The 26,257-nt window shown below is 42.1% G+C and overlaps 1 protein-coding gene across 9 annotated transcripts in view; it reads right to left on the bottom strand.

Annotated features, from left to right (window-relative positions):
• Nucleotides 1-8,886: 8,886 nt before the first annotated feature.
• MAP7D2 (MAP7 domain containing 2) overlaps nt 8,887-26,257 on the bottom strand; it is a 101,408-nt gene continuing 84,037 nt past the window's right edge. For 8 of the 9 annotated variants that reach the window (XM_059883877.1, XM_024988501.2, XM_005227589.5 and 5 more), the window contains 6 exons: nt 23,717-23,939; nt 22,861-22,965; nt 19,287-19,343; nt 18,752-18,830; nt 14,683-14,869; nt 12,285-12,560 (listed from right to left, as the gene is read on the bottom strand). In XM_059883877.1, coding sequence (XP_059739860.1) covers nt 12,311-12,560; nt 14,683-14,869; nt 18,752-18,830; nt 19,287-19,343; nt 22,861-22,965; nt 23,717-23,939 — 901 coding nt within the window. In that variant the 3' untranslated portion in view covers nt 12,285-12,310. Of the gene's footprint in view, nt 10,562-12,284; nt 12,561-14,682; nt 14,870-18,751; nt 18,831-19,286; nt 19,344-22,860; nt 22,966-23,716; nt 23,940-26,257 lie in introns of those variants that run through there. The other variant, XM_059883879.1, reaches the window with a different exon arrangement.

Genomic DNA, 26,257 nt, shown 5'->3' with positions numbered 1-26,257 from the left:
TCTCCCTTAGTCCCAATATACTTGTTCTTCAAAATCCACAGAGCCCTCACATCCCCTGGCAGGCCCATGGCCTTTGACTTCAACCACCCTTGTAAGCAGAACACTTGAATCACTCTTTGATACACTCTAACATTAGATCGCTAACTTGAAACACTCTAGTTATCTGCATTTTTCATTCCTACACGTAGGTTTCCAAGCACTGCTTGGGAGGAAAAAGCCACACAACTATAATATTAATATGGAGACCTCCTTGGTGCCTCTCAGGAATCCTTTTATGTTACCTCTCTCATTTCCATAATAGCTGTTCCTAATCCTTACCACTCTCTTTAAGCCCCATATCAATGATCATTTTCCTCTCTTCATACATGAGTTTTGTTTCCTGTTTTGCAGAGAATTTCCTGGCAGAGTGTATAAGACCTTGCATTATGTGGTTCATACTTACCTCTCTAGTTGCTCTCCTCTTTTGGTCAATGCTTGGAAACATAGGTGTAGGAATGGAAAATGCAGATAACTGGAGTGTTTCAAGGTGGTGGTTTGATGTTAGAATGTTTGCATGACACTTGTTATTACTTTTAAATATCTGTGTTCCCTACTGCTACTGCTACTGCTAAATCACTTCAGTCGTGTCTGACTCTGTGTAACCCCATAGACAGCAGCCCACCAGGCTCCTCTGTCCCTGGGATTCTCCAGGCAAGAATACTGGAGTGGGTTGCCATTTCCTTCTCCAGTGCATGCATGCATGCTAAGTCGCTCCAGTCGTGTCCGACTCTGTGCGACCCTATGGACAGCAGCCCACCAGGCTCCTCTGTCCACGGGATTCCCTAGGCAAGAATACTGGAATGGGTTGCCATTTCCTTCTCCGTTCCCTACCTCACTGTAAACCTAATTTGGCAGAGACCAAATCTGTTGCTTACTATTACCAGCATTTAGCAGAATGTCTGGCACACAGTAGTGAGTCATTTTCATAAGTATGCTCTTTCTTTTCCACGATTAGGTTTTGTGTGCTTCACAAATACATATGTGTGTATATATATAATGAAGTATACAAAATTAATATATATATATTTCTTTTGATTCATCTTTGAACAAAGTGATTTTTGTTCAGACTTATTACTGATTAATAATAAGCACAAGTAGATGGCCCTTGCCCTTAATGCTGCTTGTGTGGACAAAGAAGTACTTTGCATAAAGTCTCAGAGCTCTTGGTGTGTCTATGACTAGAACACATGTATAGAACCAGCCTAAGAGAAGTGAAATGTTATTTGCCTTTCCATTTATATTGTTTTTCTTTGGTTTTCAGGCAAGCCAAATCTACCGCAGAATGCCAAGTATGCTTAATATAAGAGTTCTATATTAGTGAGAATAAATTATGCTGTGATAACAATCTCCAGATCTCAGTGGCCTATAGCAACAAACGCTTATTTTTCACTTATATTTCAAGTCCACCACAGGTCAGCTTTGGTTCTATCTGAGACTTGATGGGTTACATCAGGTTCATGGGGTCACAAAGAGTCGGACACGACTAAAACAACTTAGCACACACATATGAGACATTACTGGTGTCAAATCCAAAGAAAAGGACCATGAGTGGGACCGTGCATTGGATCTTAAGGCTTCTGCTTTAAACCCGAATCAGAAATTCTAGGGGTGGGACCTAGCACAGTTTCAACAAGCCCTCCATGGGATTCTAAACCATGCTCAAGCCCAAGAACTACTTCTCTGTTGCTTGTATTTTCTGTAAACCAGCAGATAAACACAGAGGCTTGATAAAATTCACACTAGTTTTTAAACTGATTCTTAAACCAGAAAAAAAAAAGTCAAATTCAAAAGAGAGAGAATCAAGGCTCTTGACATAGACCAAGTGTCAACCGTCATTGTCATTTTTTGGAGGAACACTGCTTCGGGGCAAACCTGTCAGCTGCCCTGATGTGTACCTCCAGCCATCCTTCTGGATAGCTTTCTTTTTTAAATGCTAATGTGAGAATAAGGTAATTAGGAAGAAGTAGGACAAATCACTCTCTCATCCCTTGACAATGCTGTTGGCCCAGATTTTTCTCAGTTTTAGTCTACTCTGGTCCTTATAACCCAGGACTGACAGAACCAGGTAAGTTTTCTCTTTCCTTAACCATCTGGCTTTGGTTACGTTCCTTAACACTGTCAGTGAAATTGAATGTAGAATGCTTAGCTGGCCCTGATCCCTCCTCTTTTTCTTCCATTCCATGATATAGGCAGTTTTTGGTGGACACTGTCCTTTACCTTTACTTTTTAAAGGGCATCATCAACAGTAGAGTACAAACAGAAATGATTTATAACATTTGGAAGAAAATGATTTTAGACAGGCTTATGCTTCAGATTTCTTTTTGCTCATTCTAGTCACTGACTTTATGGCTGTTTTCCTACTGAGATGGAGGACAAATTCCTAAACAAGATTTGGTAGCCGCTACCAGCTCTCTGGTTCCATAAATCATTTCCTTTGTAATGCAATATGTGAAGCAGCTTGGCCCTGGTTCTGAAAGCAATACAATATGTGTGGTTTTCAAACAATGTGTCAAAAGTCAGCAATTATTGTGAAAAAAATTTTTTTTTATTGATGTGAACTACCTACATTGATGCAAGGCAAAAAGTAATGGTGAAGTTAGGTTTAAAACTTAATTTCACTGCAAAATAATTGTTTAAAAATTCATTACTCACCTTATTTATATCTTTATAGTTCTCCCTGAAGCTCTTCCCCTAAATACTTAAAAACATTTTTTTTTTTTTTTTGGCCACACCTCATGGCATGCAGGATCTTAGCTTCCCCGACCAGGGATTGAAACCATCCCCTCTGCAGTGGAAGGGCTGAGTCTTAACCCGTGGACCACCAAGGCAGCCTTTTTCCCCCAAACCCTTGATAAACTGAGTTCACCTATCTTTTCCTATCACAAGCAGGTCTGGTGTCCTGACACAACCCAGACACCAGTCATTAAGCTCTCAGAATTTTCATTTGCATGATCAATTTGCTTTGTTTAACTCTGTATTTGTTAGGCACCTCATAGCTGCTTCTTAAATAGCACCATGCCTAGCTGGCTCTGGTGGGGTTCTTCCAGGAACAGTCTCTGAGACCAGTTAGCACAGAGGAAGGGCTCAGGGAGTGCTGGGGGTGGGTGGGTGGGAAGGGGGAGTGAAGGAAGGAGGAGCCAGAATTTGGGCTGCAATACATTTTCAACAAAGGCCTCAGATGCTCCTCCCAAGGAGCTCTGAAGCTGGGACAGCCCTTCTGAGTTGTCCTACCTTGAGGCAAGGGTCTTCACAGGCCCAAATAATTCAGTCAGGATCCAGCCTCTCAGGCTGCCCAAGTGAGAGGATTTAACGTTGGTGAGGCAGCCTCCTTCCGTCAAGGGTAATTCTTGGAAAAGAACTCCACCAACAAGCCTCAGCAACTTACCTCCAGCATCTGGAAGGAGACATCTGGAAGGACAAACACCTTGGTCCTAAAGGGGAGGTCCATCCAGATGGTGCACCACAACATCCACGACACTAGCATCCAATGTGACCTTCAAAGCCATTAGAGCCTCTGCTTAAACTTTCCCACAGGCTGCTGAGGGCTTAGTGTCCTCATTGTCAAAGTGTAAGTTCCCAAAGGTTACAAACGTAATTGTGATATAAATGTTCAGTGAGCATGTGTTACACCTGTGTTGTAAGGGTTCAGAATGAGCCACCCCCAAACGTGCCACATTCTCATGAGGATTATTTTGAGACTCTGCATATTCAAGAGAAACTACTGCCCTCCTTTGATTATCTAGAAGAACTGAATTTTTTTTTAAAACCAGAGAAGACTCACTAGCAGAAATGAATTTTATCTATGTGGCCCGATCTACATGGCAGGACAAACATCCAGTTACCAAACATCTGCTCTTCTTCTTATCGTCCTTTGGGTGACACCCTTGTCCTTGGAAGCCCCTGGCCTCTATTCCATTCCTCAGCTCAGACAGCAGAGACCTCATTTTACCTGTCTCCAAACCTCTTATAAACATGGGGTCTCTGACCCTCTCATGTATGTAGAGTTCCCATTGTATGAAATTAAAGTTGATTATCTCCTGTTAGTCTGTCTCAACGTTGATTTCTTAGATAAGCCAGAAGAACCAAAAAGGGTACGGTAAGTTTTCTTCCCTCCTGACAGTGTTTAACTCATTAAGGAGCAGGATAATGAAACTTGATCAGGGAAGATACGGAACTGATTGTGACATGCCCTTGGATTTAAGTGTACACACAGTAACATACATATATTTAGTGGACAAAGAATGCTGGATAAAACTGTAAAGTTAGATACAAAACTGCTTGGTGTCCTACAGGGACAAACAGGCATAAGCTTTGGAATTAGCTTTTCTATGGGACAAAAGTCATTACAACTTCCTGGCTACAAGTGAGTAACTCCAAGATGAGGTCCTAGTACACAGCACACAGGCAGTCATGCAAAGTCACATGCCCCAAGACTCAGCAGCCCCTTGGGCTGCCTTGTTGAAACCATACTCTTGCAGGACTCTGTAAGGGCAGTTATCTTTCAGCCTATTTCCACGTTCTGCATCATTTCTCACTAGCAGTGAACATTGAACAACTCATACCAGCCATTGGAGCTGTCACTGTACAGGGGTGGCCCCTGAGAAGTCTTCAGAAGGCCAGGTCTACTGTGCAAATGGAATTGCTTCTTTCCTCTCAGTGATGCCAGTGGGATCCCATTTGTTCTAAAACCAGGAAGACCAGCCACAGGGGCTGCATTCAACCCCAAAAGCTCTTTCAACATCTACAGTGCAGAACCTATCGCCTCCCTAGCTATCATCTCTACGGTGACAATGTTCTGGCTCTCAAAGATGAGCCTGCGCGAACTACTAGGAAAATGTGATTCAAAGACAAGTACAGCCGACAGAGAGCTGTGGGCTGATTCGAAAAAGGAAGTTCCCTTAAGCAAAAGTTTAATTCCTTGGGGCTATATTCCTTACCTTTTGCATCTCGTGAGATGGGGGAAGCCTGCCTTCATACTTTCTTGGAAGTCCAGAAGGCTGGCCACTTCAAATCTTTCCCCTAACATCAATCATCTCTCAGGGCCAATGAGAAGAATCAAACTTGGCATTTCCTAACTGTTGCACAGAAGCTTCTTGCTTATTTACCACAGAGCTAAAGGCAGGCTCACCATTCCATGTCTCCCATCAGCCTAAAGGGCCCATGCTGGGCATCTGATAGAAAGCCCACGTTTGGCATCTGATGCAATATTTATGCACAGAGAATGTGAAACAAAACAGCCAACATGAATTGACTTACATAGACACAACCCTAATTTGGCCTGTTGGAAATTATGGGGAAAGGGGGAACGACTGGTTTAGGGAATATTATTTTCAAATCTCATGGTCTTGCTTCCAGGTACAATAGGAACTTGAACTGGTGATAAACTCTGCTACTGTGAGTAGACAGATGGATAAGTAACCCTTGAATAGCATACTCAGATGAAAAGGTCCTAGAATTAGATAGTGGTGATGGTTGTGTGACTGTGAAGAAATCCTTTAAAAGGAAGGAATTTTTATGGTATGTGAATGATATCACAATAGTTTTTTTAATAAAAAGAATCAGAACTATGACTCTCCATGGGGCTTCTGCCCCTTCTCCGCTATAAGCACCTGCTCTAGCAAAGCATTTCTGCTGCTCTCTGGGTCAGAGAGCCCGCCAACTCCCCTGGGGGCACCAAAGCAGCGGACTCAGGGTCAATCCCAGCTCTGCAAAGTTCCAGCTGTGTCCTTGGGAAAGTAACCCTCTCCTACCTACCTCACATCCTTGACAAGTCTTGGGACCACCTCTCATACAGCAGGGATATGCTGACTGTTCTGGTCCATTCCTGTAGGAGAAGCTTAAGCCACGGTAAATGGAGGCCACTGCTTCCCACCTCCTGAAATCATGGCATATCCCAAATTGGGGGAAGCATCAGTTTGGGTCTACGGAGGTTGGTACCAAGCCTCGTGTCTCCATTTTCCCCTGACTTAAACCTTGAACCATAACTGACACCCACACCTTGGACCCCACTCCTGACCTGATCATTTCTTCACTTCTGGGTCCTTATCCCCACCCCATCAGAGATCCTAAACTTGGTTGACCTTCAGGAGACACTAAGTCACATGTTCTCTCTCTCCAGAAACAAATGATCCACCCACCCTGGTCCCATGATGCATTAAATTCTCATGTCTCTTGGGTGTGTTGCTGATTTCTATTTCAAATTCTATTTCTCTGTTCAGTTCAGTTCAGTTGCTCAGTCACATCCGACTCTTAGCGACCCCATGAATCGCAGTACGCCAGGCCTCCCTGTCCATCACCAACTCCTGGAGTTCACTCAAACTCATGTCCATCTAGTCAGTGATGCCATCCAGCCATCTCATCCTCTGTCGTCCCCTTCTCCTCCTGCCCCCAATCCCTCCCAGCATCAGAGTCTTTTCCAATAAGTCAACTCTTCGCATGAGGTGGCCAAAATACTGGAGTTTCAGCTTTAGCATCATTCCTTCCAAAGAACAGCCAGGGCTGATCTCCTTTAGGATGGACTGGTTGGATCTCCTTGCAGTCCAAGGGACTCTCAGGAGTCTACTCCAACACCCGAGTTTAAAAGCATCAATTCTTCGGTGCTCAGCTTTCTTCATAGTCCAACTCTCACATCCATACATGACCACTGGAAAAAAAATAGACTTGACTAGATGGACCTTTGTTGGCAAAGTAATGTCTCTGCTTTTCAATATGCTATCTAGGTTGGTCATAACTTTTCTTCCAAGGAGTAAGTGTCTTTTAATTTCATGGCTGCAATCACCATCTGCAGTGATTTTGGAGCCCCCCAAAATAAAGTCTGACACTGTTTCTACTGTTTCCCCATCTATTTCCCATGAAGTGATGGGACCAGATGCCATGATCTTCGTTTTCTGAATGTTGAGCTTTAAGCCAACTTTTTCACTCTCCTCTTTCACTTTCAAGAGGCTTTTTAGTTCCTCTTCACTTTCTGCCATAAGGGTGGTGTCATCTGCATATCTGAGGTTATTGATATTTCTCTATTAGATTACACTATTTTAGTTATGGAAGTTTTACCATATATTTTACTGTTTCTTGTGTGTGGGGGGGGGGAGTCTCTGTTTTAAAGACTTATTTTATAAATTTCTTAGCTTTGTGTTCATTTTCTTACATGAAATGTACAAATTATGTTTTCTTTTTCTAAGATCCCACATGGCTTATGGGATCTTAGTTTCCTGACCAGTAATTGAACTCAAGCTCTTGACAGAGAAGGCACTGAGTCTAATCACTGGACTTCCAGGGGTTCCCTGTGCCACTATATTTTAAGTTGCAAAACAGAAATCTCATGGAGTAGAACTTCATTGAATTTACATGAATGTGAGGGTGAGTCACCTACTTGTCTTTATCAGGTATGTAGGCTTTCCCTTTCAGGAATATGGCATGTCTTTCTATTTACATCTATTCTAATGTTCTCTGGCCAAGTTTTAGACAAAGTTTGTTCTTTCTAGAAATTTTATAAGCTTTGTTATGATTATTTTCCTGTCTGTTTTTAATGTATAAGAAAACAATCAATTTTTCATCTCTTAGTGGTCAGCTCCCCTGTGCAACTATCCTGAGTTTCCTAGTTATTTCATTTGGGCTCCCGCAAAAAGACTACCTATAAAGGCTTCTCTTTTCTAATGTTCTTAAGAGTTCTTGCTCCATTTTCTTACATAACTGTGCTTCCTGAGTAACACTAAAGAGTGGGGATGGATGTCACTCAGCGTTGTGCCCCAATGTAATGGGTATAACTCTACTGCTGTAAGTTGCTTCAGTCGTATCCGACTCTGTGTGACCCCATAGACAGCAGCCCTTCAGGCTCCACTGTCCCTGGGATTCTCCAGGCAAGAACACTGGAGCGGGTTGCCATTTCCTTCTCCAATGCATGAAAGTGAAAAGTGAAAGTGAAGTCCCTCAGTCATATCCAACTCTTCACGACCCCATGGACTGCAGCCTACCAGGCTCCTCCGCAGTACTGGAGTGGGGGTATAACTCTAGAAACAAGTTATTTCTTTACATTTGCTTTCCAAATTAAAAAAAAATTATGAAAGCGTTTGACTAAGAGAAAACCTGTAGTTACTAAGAAAGATTTAGAATGTCACAAAACAGAAATTGCTCTTAGGAATGACTAGCCACCACTACAACCCTCTGGGGTCAGAGCTCATGATGACAGAAGCTACTTTATAATGCCACAGGCTAAGGCCAGCACATGGAAAAAAAAATAGGATGTCCACTCCTGTACCCTCACTAGAGGCTCTGTCATCAGAACTAAGGAGAGTTTCACTGACTGAGCCTTTAGCTTCAGAGATGGCAGCCCAGAAGTTACCACAAAGATCTGACATCCCTATTTCAGTCCTGGCCCTTCGGCTCCTGGTCTTGGTTGGAACTGCCTTCCAGGATGTAAAGAAGTCATGATTTAGATGCAAAAAAGTTGGTGTGGGTTTCAGCTTACTAGAAAAAAGGGGTCATCATTTCCATTATAATTTTGTTTAAATGCCAGATTGCTCTGTGGAATGTTTTTGGAGATTACACTAAGGTTAACTGCACCTTAGCCAGCTAGAAATCCCTCACATCACTGGTATGAAAGTAGAGCAACTTTACTGTACTTACAAGTTCCTCCTGTCTTGGCACAGCTCATCACTGAAGCTTATTTCCACAGTTGGCTTCAGTTGGAACTGGTAATAGAGGATTCATGAGTTAGACAGGGAAAGGACACCCACACGGGATTTAAAATTTTTTTCCAATAAGTTTTTTAGAAACCTGGTATCTGGTTTGGTCTCAGCACATTTTTTTTCATTGAGCCTACAGAAACAAACAAAGCACTACACACCATCAGACTCTTTAATGAAAATGTATTTCACAGTAAACACAATGTACACGTCATGCAAATGAGGCATCACCATGATCACAATGGTGCTGTGAGGTACACCAGACTGCAAGAAAACAGACATTTAGCAAAACAGGGCTGTAAAAAAGATGGTGAGACAGTTTTTGAAAGTCAGACCATGCTACCATTTTCTGTGTGCTTGTCATAAAAGGGATTTTCCCCATATAGTCATCAAGATCCATGGCACTGTATTATTGGAGGCATGTATTTTATTTAGTATATACACCATACACAAACATACACAGTTTCCATAACTAATAGTCTTACACTGTAGCTGGTTTTAAGAGCACATGAACAAGATTACTACCGAGACTTCTTTGTACATTCTGGTTGCAAACTTCAGTCAGAATTATGGATCTTTCCAAACTCTTTATTGTACAAGATAAAAAAAAGTTTTCAAAGAAGAAAAGGTTACTTTAATCTGAAAGTCACATTTCACCACAAGAAATGAAGAAAACATACTGCTGCTGCTGCTGCTGCTAAGTCGCTTCAGTCGTGTCCGATTCTGTGCGACCCCATAGACGGCAGCCCACCAGGCTCCTCTGTCCCTGGGATTCTCCAGGCAAGAATACTAGAGTGGGTTGCTATTTCACTCTCCAATAGAAAACATACTATTATATGGCAAAAAAAACGTGTGGAGTATACATACATTCTACCGTCATTTTCTCCCGTCCAGATGTTTTTATGTTCAAGTCTATTATAGTGCCATTTTGGAGCCAGTTCAGGGCCCCTTGTCTCAGAGCACAATGCTTTTCATTTGTGCCTGCTTTTATTAGAGTTGAACAAACAAACAAAAGGCCCAAGAGCCAAGAAGAAACAGCAACATGAAAAGCAACCACCTGTGCAGGAGATGCACAAATTATTCAATCCAGAAGCCACCTGAAGGTTTGGAGTGACTATAGCTTGGAGGATTTAAAGGTGCAACATGAAAAGGCCCTTGCAAGATTCAGGTGCCCAAGTCTGGAGGAATATGCCTAAGAGAGCAGACAGTCTTCCATGCTGTTCAATGGCTTCCTTAACTCAGCCAGAGTCACTCTGCTGGCCGCCCAAGGAGCAATGAGAAGCAACACATTTTGCACGTGGCTAAGCTTAATAATACTAAATGTGGCTTCTTGATATAAACTTCCAGCAAAGAAACCTCAGAGATGAGGGAAACCCTCCAGAATTTGTTCTCCTTCTAAACAGAGCCAGGGAGATATGCAGCCCAAGTTCAGTATATGTTTAAATAGAGTCTGGGCAAATGTCTAGAATATTTAGAAAAGACATCTAAATGTTTATATGCTCCAAGTTTGGGGATAAGAATGGTTATAAGGTGACTTTTCAAGTCAAAATCACACGGGTTATTCAGAAGATCACTATGATAATAGAGGAGTACAGGAAGCGCTTTATCAGCAGCTAAAGCTCATAAATAGAACCATAACATAGAACTCTGCTAAAGCCCGAAAAGGCCACTGTCTCAAGCTTCTACTGAGAGTGGCCAGCGTTTGACGTACTAACTAGGAATGCAGTTACATTTCAATTTAGTAGTTTAGAATTCAGCAGTTAAAGACAACTGAAGTTTCTTCAGAGGGCCGGCAGCTCAGATTTGACTACCAGCAGCTTCACGGCTTCTCCAAACACCACCTGTGTCAATTCAAAACCAAAACCAGGTGAAACCAATGTAGAGACAATCTTTTGCAATTTGTAGCATCTATTCTCTGTCACTAAAATGGTCATGCAGTGTGGGACTTTACCTTCTTAGTAACTACATTTCCTTGGCTTACAGTACCTCTCAATGGAAGTGTTACAGCATTTTGTGTAGGACTATTATTTGGGGTGGTGGGGGGATCAAATTTTCTTCATGTGGGACTATCCTAAAACCTGCAGGATGATTAATGTCACAAGTTTTGCTTTCCAAATGTCAGTGCTGCCTCCAACCATTGTGACAATAACCCGCTCCAACACATTTCCAGTGGGGGTGGTGCCACCTCTGGCTGAGAAGAATTTGCTAACTAGACTATATGACAAATGAAAATATACAAGGAATGTAAATAAATTATTTAGCCAAGATTTTTTTTTTTGGACAGGGATTTTGGACTTTTTTTAGTTAGAGAGGTAGGAAATAGATTTGAAGAGCCATGAACACTCTTCTAGGTTTTGTGCATTTTCTGGTCCTTATCTGATACTGAGGTAGGTGAACCAAAGGGCGCAATGTATGCTAACAACAAAAGAAACCTCTCACTAAATATTAATCCATGTAACTGTCAGGGAAATAGAACACTCAGGTGAATTTGTTAAAGTGTCCAAAAAGTAGCTACTCTTCCAACCAGGGATACGGTTTATTTTAAAAACTACCTGTCACGCATTCCCTCTCATATGTGAAAAGGACAACTGCTTCCCCAAGAGCCAAGAGAAGAACCAAACTCTAAAATGTACCGTCTACAGCCAGTAGCTGAGGTCATGTAGAAATAAGCATTTGAGACATGGTGACCTCAGCCACATGGCCTCCCCAACTTGTTTCCTTGTTTGAGAAATAGAAAGGTTGGACTAAATCACATCAGTTATCAAAGTACTGTTACAGGAGTGGAATATCATAAAACAAGGTGACTGACAGGATGTTGAGAACAGAAAATTTTTCTAACAGTCTAAAATGGGAGGAACAATTAGTTATGAAAGGATCTGATGATAGATTCTGTTTTCATCATTCAAAACTAAGCCCCAAAATCTGAAGTAAAGCCAACAGGAGGTGATTATAACTACACACAAATTCAGAGTGTTTATAACCCATAAATTTAACTTACTCAAAGAAGAAGCTTCTAGAAACACTTTGGGAAGAAAAAAAGGCCAAAGGAAGGGAACAAAAGCTTCAGGGCACAAACTTCAGTTCTTCCCCCCTTGCCTCAGGTATGATCCAAGAACAGATGTTTGCTTTGAAAGAATCCAGAAGAAGTCAACAGAACAGCAAATCACTTGGCCCAACAACTCACCAATGTATATGAGTGATTCTAGATAGAATGTAGGATATCACTGACTAAAACTAGCGGGGGCGGGGGGGAATTCTCTTGTCTCTAAAAAGTTGCTACTTGAGATAGATGGCTGGTCAAACTTTTAGCCAGTGCTTCTACACACACTGCCCCAAACAGCAGGGGTGAGCACAAGGGGTGTGGTGCTGAAGGCTCTTGTCTAAAGGATTCATTTGAAGTCTGTCTCAATTCTTGTGTGTGCTGCAGTATATACCATGAATTCACATTTATATTTGTGCTTTTTAAATAAAATTGACCATCCAGGAGGCTGAGTGATGTTTATCTTATCTTCACAAACCTAGGTTGAAGAGTTACAGATTTAGACTGTCATCAAAAGACTGTACCTTTAATTAAAGAGATGTTGTATTTGTCAACAGAAGGTGTTCAGAGTATTTTCTTGACCAGGACTGTTAAATCCTTCGATCAGGTTTTTGTTACAGTCATCCAGGCTGAGATTTTCACTGGATCTCTTGGGGAAAATGGGGGGCCCAGTGAAATCTAAGAGATCTTGAAGTGCTCGGGCATTACCAGTTCCATTTTGGTCCAGAGATACCCCAGGAATCATTTCACTCACTGGTGAAAATTCTGGGATAGAGATAAGCTCTTCTTTTGAAACAGGACTGGAGGGCGGAGGGAGAGAGGGAAGGAGAGAGAGATGGAGAGATAGAGAGACAGACACAACTATTAATTCTACTTGTCATATTTTGTTATACTACTCTTCTTTCCTACAGAAGATGGATTTAGAGCCAGAGTTTGTGTGTAACACATTATAAAAGATACAGGTTAATTCAAGTCTGAGACACTGACAGAAATGAGGCCCCCATGAATGAGAACAGGGAAGTGGATTTGAGACAGGAGAGCAGGGGCAGCGCACAACCTTTAAAAGAATGACATAACCCTTGAGGATACGACAAAAACTAGTTAGAACCGATTAGGCCCAAGATGGTGGAAGACTGGACATCCACTAGACCTTGGGCCTCATTATATGCTCACTGTAATACATTTGTATATGATAAATGACACACGTGAAGATGCCATGACAGTTTAGAGAAGTTCCACTGTGTGTCAACCATAGGGCCTAGCTCAGATGAGCAGCGGGCTGGGATGTGAAGTCCCCTCACCAGGAGTCTCTCTGAACAGCCAGAGTAGGGCTGCTGTCAGGTTTGTCTGTTGTTTTTTTTTTTTTTTTTTTTCCTCCTCCATAAGAGCCCGGAGAAGAATCTAGAAAAACTAGCTGAACTGCAGAAGCTCAGATGATCTGTCTCCCTCACACTGAACATAGTTAAAGCAAAGCAGCTGAACTAGCACCACTTCCGGTGGCTGGAGCCTAGGCAAACTGTTTCATTACTGGGAACGTCTGCCCCATTTCCACTGTGACCACCTCCATTCCCAGGATTTTATCAGCTGCTCAGAGCATGGGGAGGACAGAATGGTGCCATAAGCTTGGGCGCTGCCCCCAGGAGTCACCCTTCTCCAAATGCAGAGGCAGCCACAGTAAGAATGCAGCACATAAACAAAGCTCCTTCATTTCCTTTAACCTTGGCCAGTGCCAGGTCTCGTCCAGTTCCCTCACCCAGAGGCAGAAAAAATACGCACAACTGCCTCAACGTGGCATGGGGTGGGTGGGTGGATAGGTACTGCGTTATCCTTTACGATGCCTCAGCAGTTCCCACCTACTGGAGGGGACAGAGTGGTGCCAATCAGGGGAAGTCTGCCAGGACAGTGGCGGGTGGTGGCAAGGGCTGAGGAGGTCCTGTTATCAGACTGCTCAGGACTTGCTCTACTGGGGACAGGGCGGCTGGACTCCGTGTTTTCACATTATGTGGCTTAAGGCCAGCTGCGATATTTATAATCAGTGTGCCCTGGGAAAGGCCCTGCTTCCCAACCCCTCACCCTAGGCCGAGGCTGGGAATTCACAGGAAAGAGAGAAGGGTAAGCTGCAGCAGGCTGGAGCTCTGGCAGAGCTTGTGCAAAATCCTGGCATTCCCTCCTGAACACAGAGAAGACCCCCACTCATCTCTGCCCCAAGCCCAGGCTGACTGAGCATTACTTTTGTCGGGGAATAATTTGCCAGGTGATGTTATCCAAAATACACCAGTTAAGAATTCCTTAAGTTGTTAGGATCTGAAAGCAAATTAGTTCCTTATCAAGTCTCCAATGACAAGTCTATTTAAACATGAGATACTGGACACAGTGGGTGGGCCCTTCTGGTGCCCTACCCAGATCCTCTTTACCTGCGGTTGTGCCCATCCTCCAGCTGCTATGGACTCACAGCTGACACGCTTCCTCTGGATGACTGCCTTGGCTGATGGAAGCGTCCCCACCCCAGATTCTCCACAGTCAACAGCTGATGAACACAGTGCCGTGAAGGCCCCATCTTTATCACAGTCAGAGCCCTCTCTGGTGGAAGACCATCCTGCAGAGCTCCATGAGACCAGCTGAGACCGCATCCATTGCTGAGTGACTTCCCCTGCCCAATCCTGCTTCCCTCCCACTCCCTTCTCCTGAGAGCTCTCCTCCACTAAAATCCATGCCCCAGAATCCCTGTTCCAGGTTCTGCTTCTAGGGAACTCAACCCAAAATACAGATATTACTTATACCATGGTTAGTTTTCCTGAATAGCAACTGCACCTATTTTAGGTGTGTACAAAGATTTGGGGGTGGAAAAGATGAAATCAGCTAAGGGATGGTGGAGGTATCTGGGGAAGAGATGAGGCTCAAATTCAAAAGCAATGTACTTACCTCATATCCATAGACTGAACTTCTTCAGTTGAATCATCTAGACTGTTTGATTTCCCATCAAGGGTGTCCAGATGAACAAGTCCCTCAACTGGTTTAAGTTCATCAGTGAAAACATCTTGAGGGAAAGTTTCTAGGGCAGCATGTTCCACAACATTTACTTCTTGGAAGGTGTTCAATACACTGATTTCTGATAGAGAACACAAAGTCATTCCATCAATCATAAAATACACCAATGAAATAACATGGGGAATATCTATGTAGGCAATTAATCCTCTGCTTTACCAACGACGCAACATCTTTTGTAAAAAGAACCCCAGGCAGTCACCTTCATACCAGGAAGAGAAGACAAATGACATCATCTGTGTTTGTGCAGGGCTCATGGCCCACTCTCCCCACTTCATGCATCACAGCTCTGTTGTGGTGAAGGGGCTTGCATAACTCAGTGAAACCATGAGCTATGCCATGTAGGGCCACCCAAGAAGGACAGGTCATAGTGGGGAGTTCTGACAAAACGTGGTCCACTGAAGGAGGAAATGGCAACTCACTCCACTATTCTGCCTTGAGAACCACATGGACAGTATGAAAAGGCAAAAAGATATGACACCAGAAGATGAGTCCCCCAGGTCAGAAGGTGTCCAATATGCTACTGGGGAAAAGTGGAGGGCAATTACTAACAGTTCCAGAAAGAATGGAGCAACTGGGCCAAAGCAGGAACAATGCTCAGTTGTGGATGTGTCTGGTGGTGCAAGTTAAGTCCGATGCTTTAAAGAACAATATTGCATAGGAACCTGGAATGTTAGGTCCATGAATCAAGGTAAATTGGATGTGCTCAAGCAGGATATGGCAAGGCTGAACATCAACATCTTAGGAATCAGGGAACTAAATGGACGGGAATGGCAAATTTAATTCATTATATTTACTACTGTGGGCAAGAATACCAAATGAAAGAGTCAACAATGCAGTCCTAAATGCAGTACTTGGGTGCAATCTCAAAAATGACAGAATAAGCTAGTTTCGTTTCCATGGCAAACGATTCAACATCACAGTAATCCGAGTTTATGCTCCAATCACTGGTGCTGAACAACTTTAAGTTGACCAGTTCTATGAAGATCTACAATACATTCCAGAACTAACACCAAAAAAAAATATTTCCTTTTCATTATAGGGGATGGGGAGGCAAAAGTAGGAAGTCAAGAGATACCCAGAATAACAGGTAAGTTTGGTCTTAAAGAGTACAAAATGAAGCAGGGCAAAAGCTAACAGAGTTTTGTCATGAGAACACACTGGTCATAGCAAACACACTCTTCCAACAACCCAACTCTATACACATGGACATCTCCAGATGTCAATACCGAAATTGGATTGACTATGTTCTTTGCAGATGCTGAAGATGGAGAGAAGCTCTATACAAGCAGCAAAAACAAGACCTGGAGTTGACTGTGGCTCAGATCATGGGCTCCTTATTATAAAATTCAGGCTCAAAGTGAAGAAAGTAGGGGAAACCACTAGGCCATTTAGGTATTTGACCTAAGTCAAATCCCTTATGATTACACAGTGGAGGTGACGAATAGATTCAAAGGATTAGATCTGGTAGACAGAGTGCCTGAAGAACTATGGATAGAGGTTCATAATGTTGTACAGGAGGTGGTGACCAAAACCATCCCCCCCAAAAAGTAATACAAGAAAGGTCAACTGGTTGTCTGAGGAGGCTTTACAAATAGCTGAGGAAAGAAGAGAAGGAAAGGCAAGGGAGAAAAGGAAAGATACACCTAAATGAATGCAGAGTTTCAGGGAATAGCAAGGAGACATAAGAAGGTCTTCTTAAATGAGCAATACAAAGAAGGAGAGGAAAACAACAGAATGGGAGAAACTAGAGATATCTTTAAGAAAACTGGAGATATAAAGGGAACATTCCATGCAAGGATGTGCATGATAAAAGGCAAAAACAGTAAGGACTTAACAGAAGCAGAAGAGATTCAGAAGTGGCAAGAATAGACAGAAGAATAGACAGACTACATAAGAAAGGTCTTAATGACCCAGATAACCACGACAGTACAGTCACTCATCTAGAGCCGGACATCCTGGAGTGTAAAGTCAGGTGGGCCTTAGGAAACATTACTATGAACAAAGCTAGTGGAGGTGATGTAATTTCAATGAGCTATTTCAAATCCTAAAAGATGATGCTGTTAAAGTGCTGCACTCAATATGTCAGCAAATTTGGAAAACTCAGCAGTGGCCACAAGACTGGAAAAGGGGAGTTTTCATTCCTCAAAGAAGGGCAATGCTAAAGAATGGTCAAACTACTATACAGTTGCACTTGTTTCACATGCTCGGAAGATTATGCTCAAAATCCTTCAAATTAGGCTTTAGCAGTAGGTGAACTGAGAACTTCCAGATGTACAAGCTGGGTTTTGAAGAGGCAGAGAAACCAAAGATCAAAATGCCAACATTCATTCGATCATGGAAAAGGCAAGGGAGTGCCAGAACAACATCTACTTCTGCTTCACTGACTATGCTAAAGCCTTTGACTGTGTGGATCACAACCAACTGTGGAAAATTCTTAAAGAGATGGGAATATCAGACCACTTCACCTGTCTCCTGAGTAACCTGTATGGAGGTCAAGAAGCAACAGTTAGAACCCGACATGGAACAACAGATTGGTTGAAAATTGGGAAAGCAGTAGGACAAGGCCGTATACTGTCACCCTGCTTATTTAACTTATATGCAGAGTACATAATGTGAAATGCTGGGCTAGATAAATCACAAGTTGGAATCAAGATTGCTGGGAAAAAATACAACAACCTCAGATATGCAGATGATGCCACTTTAATGGGAGAAAGTGAAGAGGAACCAAAGAGCTTCTTGGTGAGGATCAAAGAGGAGGGTGAAAAAGCTGGCTTGAAACATTAAAAAAAAAAAAAAAAAACTGAGGTCATGGCATCAGGTCCCATTACTTCATGGAAAACAGAAGGGGAAAAGTGGAAGCAGTGACAGATTTTATTTTCTTGGGCTCTAAAACCACTGTGGATGCTGACTGCAGCCATGAAATTAAAAGATCCTTGCTTGTTGGAAAGAAAGCTATGACAAACCTAGACAGCATGTTAAAAAGAAGAGACATCACTTTGCCAACAAAGGTCTGTCTAGTCAAAGCTATGGTTTTTCCAGTAGTCATGGATGGAAGTGAGAGTTGGACCCTAAAAACAGCTGAGCACCAAAGATTTGATGCTTTTGAACTGTGAAGCTAGAGAAGACTCTTGAGAGTTCCTTGGAGTGTAAAACCTGTCAATCCTAAAGGAAATCATCCCTGAATATTCATTGGAAGGACTGATGCTGAAGCTGAATCTCCAATACTTTGGCCACCTGATGTGAAGAGCTGACTCACTGGAAAAGACCCTGATGATGGGAAAGATTGAAGGCAAAAGGAGAAGAGGGTGGCAGAAGATGAAATGATTAGATAATATCATTGACTCAATGGGCATGAATTTGAGCAAACTCCAGGAGATAGTGGAAGACAGAGGAGTTTGGCCTGTTACAGTCCGTGGGGTTGCAACATCGGACACAACTTAGTGACTGAACAACAACATGACTCACCCAAGAAACTTGACGTCATATCCTGTACAGGTCCCCAGGCTCTTGAGCCACAAGGCAAAAGAGAAATGTGAAGAGTGACTTTGAGATGGATATATGTTTTCTGACTCTGGCTGCCATGAAACCTGAGGAGCTTTAAGAATCCATAACAGAAAAGAGCTGGACTATCCAGAAGTCCCGAAGGCAGGAGAAACTGCTGTAGAACAAGAGAGTCAGTTCTTAACAGAACGTGACCAGCAATTAAGCCCTCTGGAAAGCAGCCTAGCCAGCAGATGGCCCGGCTCTGGTGCTGGGGTTATTAGAGTAACTGAGGGACCTACTGGTTTTCAAGTGGACCTGTAGAGATGGTGATGGGGAAAAGTACATGGGCTTTGTGCAGTGATAATGCTCTTCAGACCGATAGGTGCTAGTTCCCTACAGGAAACACCATGAGCCCTCACTTTCTGAAACGAAGAACCCGAGAATCAGATCTCACACTCACCTATTTTGTTAGGGACCATGGGTTCTGTCTTATTTTCCACACAGAGAGCAGACTGAAGCTCCACTTTTGGGTCTTCTTTCTGAAAACAAACAGAGGGAAGGTAGGCTTTATGTACCAAGACAAGTGCTTTTGAAAAGCATCAGGGGATATTTGGAATCATGCTGAGCCATCTGTCCATTCCATGGTAATTCTTTGAATTTTCTGAGTGTATTATAAATCAGCTGTGTTTCCCATAGTAATATGCCACCATTCTCTTTTTTTATCTATGGACTACAGTGCTTCTCCCTGCATCCCTACCTCCACTTCTCCGAGGAAATTTTTATTACCACCCCATCCTGGAAACTCCTTTCTTAGACTCCTCTTTCCTTTTAGACACCAACAGTCTTCTTAATCTAGCCAGGAACAAAGCAGGAAGAACCCTTTTTTTTTTTTTTCCTGGCTAATGCTCTCTGAGACCTACAACATCACTGAATATATTCTACCATTATGTTCTTCTCAGTACATGAATTATGAAAATGGCACTCTGAATGCCTACCTTCACTTCCAAAGACACATCACTCTTTCTTGTTCTCTTCATAATTTCATCTATTCTCTGGAAACCAAAAAGAAACAGGTAAGAGGACTACACCAAAAAAGATGTCCTTTTCATCAGAGGGGACTGGAATGCAAAAGTAGGAAGTCAAGAGATACCTGGAATAACAAATAAGTTTGGCCTTGTAATACAAAATGAAGCAGGGCAAAGGCTAACAGAGTTTTGCCAAGAGAATGCATTCGTCATAGCAAACACCCTCTTCCAACAACACAAGAGACGACTCTACACATGGACACCACCAGATAGTCAATACCAAAATCAGATTGATTATATTCTTTGCACTGAAGATGGAGAAGCTCTATACAGTTAGCAAAAAGAAGACTGGGAGCTGACTGTGGCTCAGATCATGAATTCCTTATTATAAAATTCAGACTTAAATTGAAGAAAGTAGGGAAAACCACTAGGCCCTTCTGGTATAACCTAAATCAAATCCCTTATGATTATACAGTGGAAGTGACAAATAGATACAAGGGATTAGATCTGATAGAGTGTATGGAGAACTATGGACAGAGGTTCATGACATTGTACAGGAGGCAGTGATCAAGACCATCTTCAAGAAAAAGAAATGCAAAATGGCAAAATAGTTGTCTGAGGAGGCCTTACATATAGCTGAGAAAAGAAGAGAAGGGAAAGGCAAAGGAGAAAAGGAAAGATAAACCCACCTGAATGCAGAGTTCCAAAGATTAGCAAGGACAGATAAGAAAGCCTTCCTCAGTGACCAATGCAAAGAAATAGAGGAAAACAATAGAATGGGAAAGACTAGAGATCTCTTCAAGAAAATTAGAGATACCAAGGGAACATTTCATGCAAAGATGGGCTCGATAAAGGACAAAAATGGTATGGACCTAACAGAAGCAGAAGATATTAAGGAGAGGTGGCAAGAATACACAGAACTGTACAACAAAGATCTTAATGACCCAGATAACCATGATGGTGTGATCACTGACCTAGCGCCAGACATCCTGGAATGTGAAGTCAAGTGGGCCTTTGGAAGCATCACTATGAACAAAGCTAGTGGAGGTGATGGAATTTCAGCTGAGCTATTTCAAATCCTAAAAGATGATGGTATGAATGTGCAGCACTCAATACGCCAGCAAATTTGGAAAACTCAGCAGTGGCTACAGGACTGGAATACTCATTCAGTGGCCACTAAACGAAAAAGGTCAGTTTTCATTCCAATCCCAAAGAAGGGCAATGCCAAAGAATGTTCAAACTACTGCACAAATGCACTCATTTCACATGCTAGCAAAGTAATGCTCAAAATTCTCCAAGCTAGGCTTCAAGAGTATGTGAACTGAGAACTTGCAGACATTCAAGCTGGATTTAGAAAAGGCAGAGGAACCAGAGACAAAATTTCCAACATCCATTGGATCATAGAAAAAATAAGAGAATTCCAGAAAAACATCTACTTCTGCTTTATTGATTATGCCAAAGTCTTTGACTGTGTGGATCACAACAAACTGTGGAAAATTCTTAAAGAGATGTGAATACCAGATCACCTTACCTTCCTCCTGTGAAACCTGTATGCAGGTTAAGAACCAACAGTTAGAACCGGACATGGAACAAAACCGGCTGGTTCAAAATTGGGAACAGAGTACCTCAAGGCTGTATATTGTCACCCTGATTATTTAACTTATGTGCAGAGTACATCATGAGAAATGCCAGGCTGGATAAAGCACAAGCTGGAATCAAGATTGCCGACAGAAATGTCAATAACCTCAGATATGCAGACGGTAACACCATTATGGCAGAAAGTGAAGAGGAACTGAAGAGCCTCTTGATGAAAGTGAAAGAGGATAGTGAAAAAGCTGGCTGAAAACTCAACATTCAAAAAACTAAGATCATGGCATCAGGTCCCACCACTTCATGGTAAATAGATGGGAAACAATGGAAACAGTGACAGACTTTATTTTCTTGGGCACCAAAATCACTGTGGACAGTGACTGCAGCCATGAAATTAAGAGATACTTGCTCCTTGGAAGGAAAACTATGACAAACTTAGACAGTGTATTAAAAAGCAGAGACATAACTTTGTTTAAAGGTCCATATAGCCAAAGCTATAGTTTTTCCAGTAGTCATGTATGGATGTGAGAGTTGGACCATATAAACAAGGCTGAGCACCAAAGAATTGATGCTTTTGAACTGCAGTGTTGGAGAAGACTCTTGAGAGTCCCTTGAACTACAAGGAGATCCAACCAGTCAATCCTAAAGGAAATCAGTCCTGAAGCTCCAGTATCTTGGCCACCTGATGAGAAGAGCCGACTCATTAGAAAAGACCCTGATGCTAGGAAAGACTGAAGGCAGGAGGAGAAGGGCATGACAGAGGATGAGATGGTTAGATGGCATCACCAACTCAATGGACGAGTTTGCTCAAGCTCCAGGAGATGGTAAAGGACAGGGAAGCCTGGTATGCTGCAGTCCACGAGGTTGCAAAGAGTCAGACGTGACTAAGTGACTGAACAACAACAACAAAGAGGACTACAAGACCAAAAATAGATACAAGTATCTTGGTCTGTATGCAATTTCACATTTCTCAGAGAACTCATAAAAGAGAAATCTTAGCAGACGATAATGTGTATAGAAAGTGCCTGCATTGGTTTTACAGATATATACCTCTGCCATATGAACAAGGTCAAATGCTTAAGTGAACTAGTAAGTATCTAGAATCAATCGTTTATATCCCATCTTTCTCCTTCCTCTCTTTAGATTAGCTAGAATTCAACAAATCACTACCTGTCATTCAAGAGGACCACCCAACAGAAACCCTAGCTGAAGAGCAGAAGAGGAGACCACAAACTGGACACCAACTTCACCCATAATTACATTAAATGTAAATGGTCTAAACATACCAATTAAAAAACAGAAACTGTCAAACTTGATTTAAATAACAAATCCTGACTCTATGCTGTTTATAGGTGTGCGTGCCCAGTCATGTTCAACTCTGCGACCCCAAGGACTGTAGCCCACCAGGCTCTTCCATCCATGGAATTTTCCAGGCAAGAATACTGCAATTGGTTGTCATTGCCTTCTCCAGTGCTGTTTATAAGGGAAACATTTATAAGAACACAAGTAGGTTTAAAGTAAAAAAATTCATCATGCAGGTGCTAATCATAAAAAGACTGACAAAGTAGAATTTAAGACAAAAAGTATTACTAGACATAAAGAAGGAATATTTCATAATGATATAAGGGTCAATTCAACAGGAAAACTTAATAACTTGAAATATAAATTCACCTAACAGTAGAGCTTCAAAATATATGAAAACAAAAATGTGTAGAACTGGAAGGAGTAATGCACAAATCCATAATCACAGATGACATTTTCAGTACCCATCTCTCAGTAAATAAAAGAAGATGACAGAAAACTCATAAAGATACAGAAGATTTGAATAGTATGATCAATGAACTCAACCTAAATAACAATTCTAAGAGCATTGTACTCAACAACTGCAGAATATAACCAGACTCCCTTCCTGTCCCTGCCTCATCCTAAGTACGCCTAATCCCTTAGCCCTCACCTTCTTCCTCTCCAGTCGCTCCTGCTCCATCTGTAGCATGATCTGTTCTCTTTTCAGACGCATTTGTTTAGCTGCCTCCTGGGCCTTTGCTTCTGCTGCTTCCTTCTGGTAGAAACATAGAAACCAAGGTATAGGTGTTACTAAGCTTAAGAAAACACTAGTTAATTCTCTGGGATTTGCACTTGTTCCTCCATCTCATCATTTACCCAAAGTGGATGCTGCTCCAATATTCAATGTGGATTTTTACAGCCTGCCCTATGACACAGCAGACATGGTTGGGTCTCACTCATACGACCTCAGTCTACCATGCAAATCACCTGCAGACACTTTGCATACAAGGTCAAGGTCTTTTTGTGTCTGAGGGCAGTCTCTGACCATGAAGTATGCATGTGGCTAGGAGTTTCAGGAAGTTAATTCCTCAAAGTTACTTTCAACCACAAGGGGCAGGAGTTGGAAGATAAATAACCTGGTTTCCTCATCCCTCCAAGGGGTAATTCTAAGGCATATTCCATAGTCTCCTAGAGTTCCACAGGGAACAAGTTCCAGATGCCCACAGTAACCCACTCATCAGTGTGCTTACACTGGCTTTCTTCTCACTCCCCTACCAGCTTCCTAGGATCATCTTCCAAATAAACTGCTGACACTCAAATTCTTATCCAGGGTCTGCCTTTGGGAGAATCAAAACTGACATATAACAAACATTGCCACTTCACTTGTGTTGCCCAAAGTAACTCAAATATATTAACTAGTTCAGTTAAAGAAAATGCTTCAAGGAAACATTGTAAGTCATTCAAATTTAACTAATTTTACCTAATACTAAGGCCCTTAAGAAAGTCTATATAGAGTTGCACAGTACCTGCTTTACAATCATGGCTTTTTCCTGCTTTTCTTTTTCTTGTTTTTCCTTTTCTTGCTCTTCTTTCAACAGCAGCGCCTCCTTGGCCTTGCGCTTTGCCTCCTCTGCCACCTTCCTTTTCTCTTCCTCCTCTAGGTGCTTCTTTTCCTCTTCTTGTTTACGGGCTTCCTCTAGGCGAAGTCTTTCTTCCTCTGCCTTTCTTTTCAATTCCTCTCTCTCCAGTCTTTTGAGAACAAAACTATTGTTACAAGACAGTGATGACATGCCCAAAAGACAAACCACCAAGAACTCTGTGCTAACAGTAGAGCATAATGTATGTGTGACACAGTCATAGACACATGCATGTGAATTAGCACCCACTTAAGAAAATGACTCATTCTTCCCAGAAAGCCACTCCAGTCCACAGTTACCAAAAAAATATTAACCAGGATTGACTTCAAATTCTGTGATATCGAGAGTACTAATGTATTGATTTGTGAAAGACTGTAATGAAGAGACAGATGTTCCCTAGTCAATTTACAAATGATCACAGCCCCATCATTCTTATTCAATGACAATTGTTTAAAAACTGAGAATAAATATTTAAAACCAACCTAAGCTAGAAAAAAAACTAGAAATGTCTCAATGGCTACATCTGTGCCAGACAGCAATTTAAGAACAGTGACTAGGAGCTCAAAAAGTTCACTTTGATTCTAATTAGAATGTGACTTCTGAAGTAGCAAATGGAAGGAAATGCTCAACAGAAACCTGACATTTAATACAGAAATTAAAGCATCTATTTTCCATTTATTTTGTCATTCTTAAAAAAGTTTTTTAGCTTTTATTCTTTGCTAAATGAAAATTAAATGACATTTAGGCATTTTTAACCCACAGGTGAATGGTTGGTGATGTAACAATAAAGAGATCTAAGCAGTGAGGGAAAATTCTGTACAGTCTTAAGTGCTTATTTTTACATTTCTAATGTTCTTCCTGCTCACGTGTCATTTCCTCATCTATGAAAAACTGTAGGTAACTATACTCATTTTGCAGTCAACTACTGACTGGCAACATGCCACATGGCAAGACCAAGACTGCATTCTGACTGAACCACCTGCTGTGTGACCCTTCCTTGGAAAACCACTCAACATTTATCATGCCCATTCAAAACAATGGGAATAGCAACTTACCAGTGATACCTGCTTCCAAATAAAGATAATTTCTATAATCTGTATGTTTTTTAGAAATAACCTCTCTTTGGAAGCATGCAGCACTGACTTACTGGGGTGTTGGTATGTTACTATAAAAGATCAAGACATTCTTGTATCCTAATGGTTGGCTTTAGAAATCGCAAAAACTGCAGTGTGCAAAAGCTGGAACAATTGAAATTATTAACAAATATTCTAGAGAACTTTGGAGAAGAGCATTATGGGGCCTACTCAGAAAGAAACTCACCAGTTCTTAGATTCTGCAATGAAAGACTAGGATGCCCAACACAGGATTATAAAAACCAGATGTATCCATAACAAAATCTCTCCCAAGGTTAATCAGAGCACTATTTCAGTTCTTCTCTCTCTTCTAAAGAGCTAGTTGTGACTGTCTCAGAGAAGTTAATACACAAAGGATATGTTGTATCTAAATTAACACACAAGCTACTTCATCTTTCTCTTCATCCTCTGGATCTGAAAAGTCACTGTTTCTTCCATTTCACCATGAGGACTTCCAAGGTGCTGGATGCAATACCCATGAGTAAATAACACATTCTCTTAGCCCCTAGGTCTCCATAATCCTCCTCATCACTCAGAACACAAATTCCTCCCCAGAGGCCCATAAGCCCCTAAAATTCCCTCCATTTAACCACACTCTGTTTCCCCCAAAGTAGAGAAAAACCAGCTTCTCCTGTGTGAAACCAAGAATCTCAAAATCCTCTGCAAGAATAAATATTCTTTCTCTCCCTGTTTAACAACCCAGAGAGAACACGGCTGTGGTCATTTTTCCAGCACCCCTCCGCTACAGGCAGCCCCACCCTGCCACTCTTGCCAGCATTACGGGTTTCCTCCAGAGTTCACCAGACCCACAGGTAGTTCTGTCACCCTCTCCCATCCTTGTTCCTGTCACCCATGCCAAACCCATCCCACTTCCTCACCAGGTAGCAAGTACCAGAAAGCTCTGCATTGCAGTCACCATTTAGTGGATGCATCCCTTATCCCCAGCCGCTGGGGAGGGTCTTCTGTATAAGGAAATGCAGGAGGGTGCTGGCTGGAAGGCAGATGGCTGCACCTGCCCCAGAACAAGCTACAGGCATGCAACTCATCTGCTCAGGGCCTGCACAGGCCCTGGCCTATCACTGGAGGTCCTGCAATTCAGCTTCCTCTCCTGGGACTTCCCTTCACATACCCTGTGGTCCACGCAACCCAGCCCAAGCATACCACTCAACAAAAAGACCTGCTGCTGTTGCCCAAAAAGTTTGAGGTGGGAAAATCATCAGAAAAGTCCAGAATTTGAAGAAGGGACCAGTCAGATCTTTCCCCACCACCCTTAAAAAAAATAAATCAGTAAAAGCAT

Source organism: Bos taurus, chromosome X (assembly GCF_002263795.3).
Source record: "Bos taurus isolate L1 Dominette 01449 registration number 42190680 breed Hereford chromosome X, ARS-UCD2.0, whole genome shotgun sequence".
NCBI classification, from domain to species: Eukaryota; Metazoa; Chordata; class Mammalia; order Artiodactyla; family Bovidae; genus Bos; species Bos taurus.
This window is presented reverse-complemented; position numbering and strand designations above follow the sequence as displayed.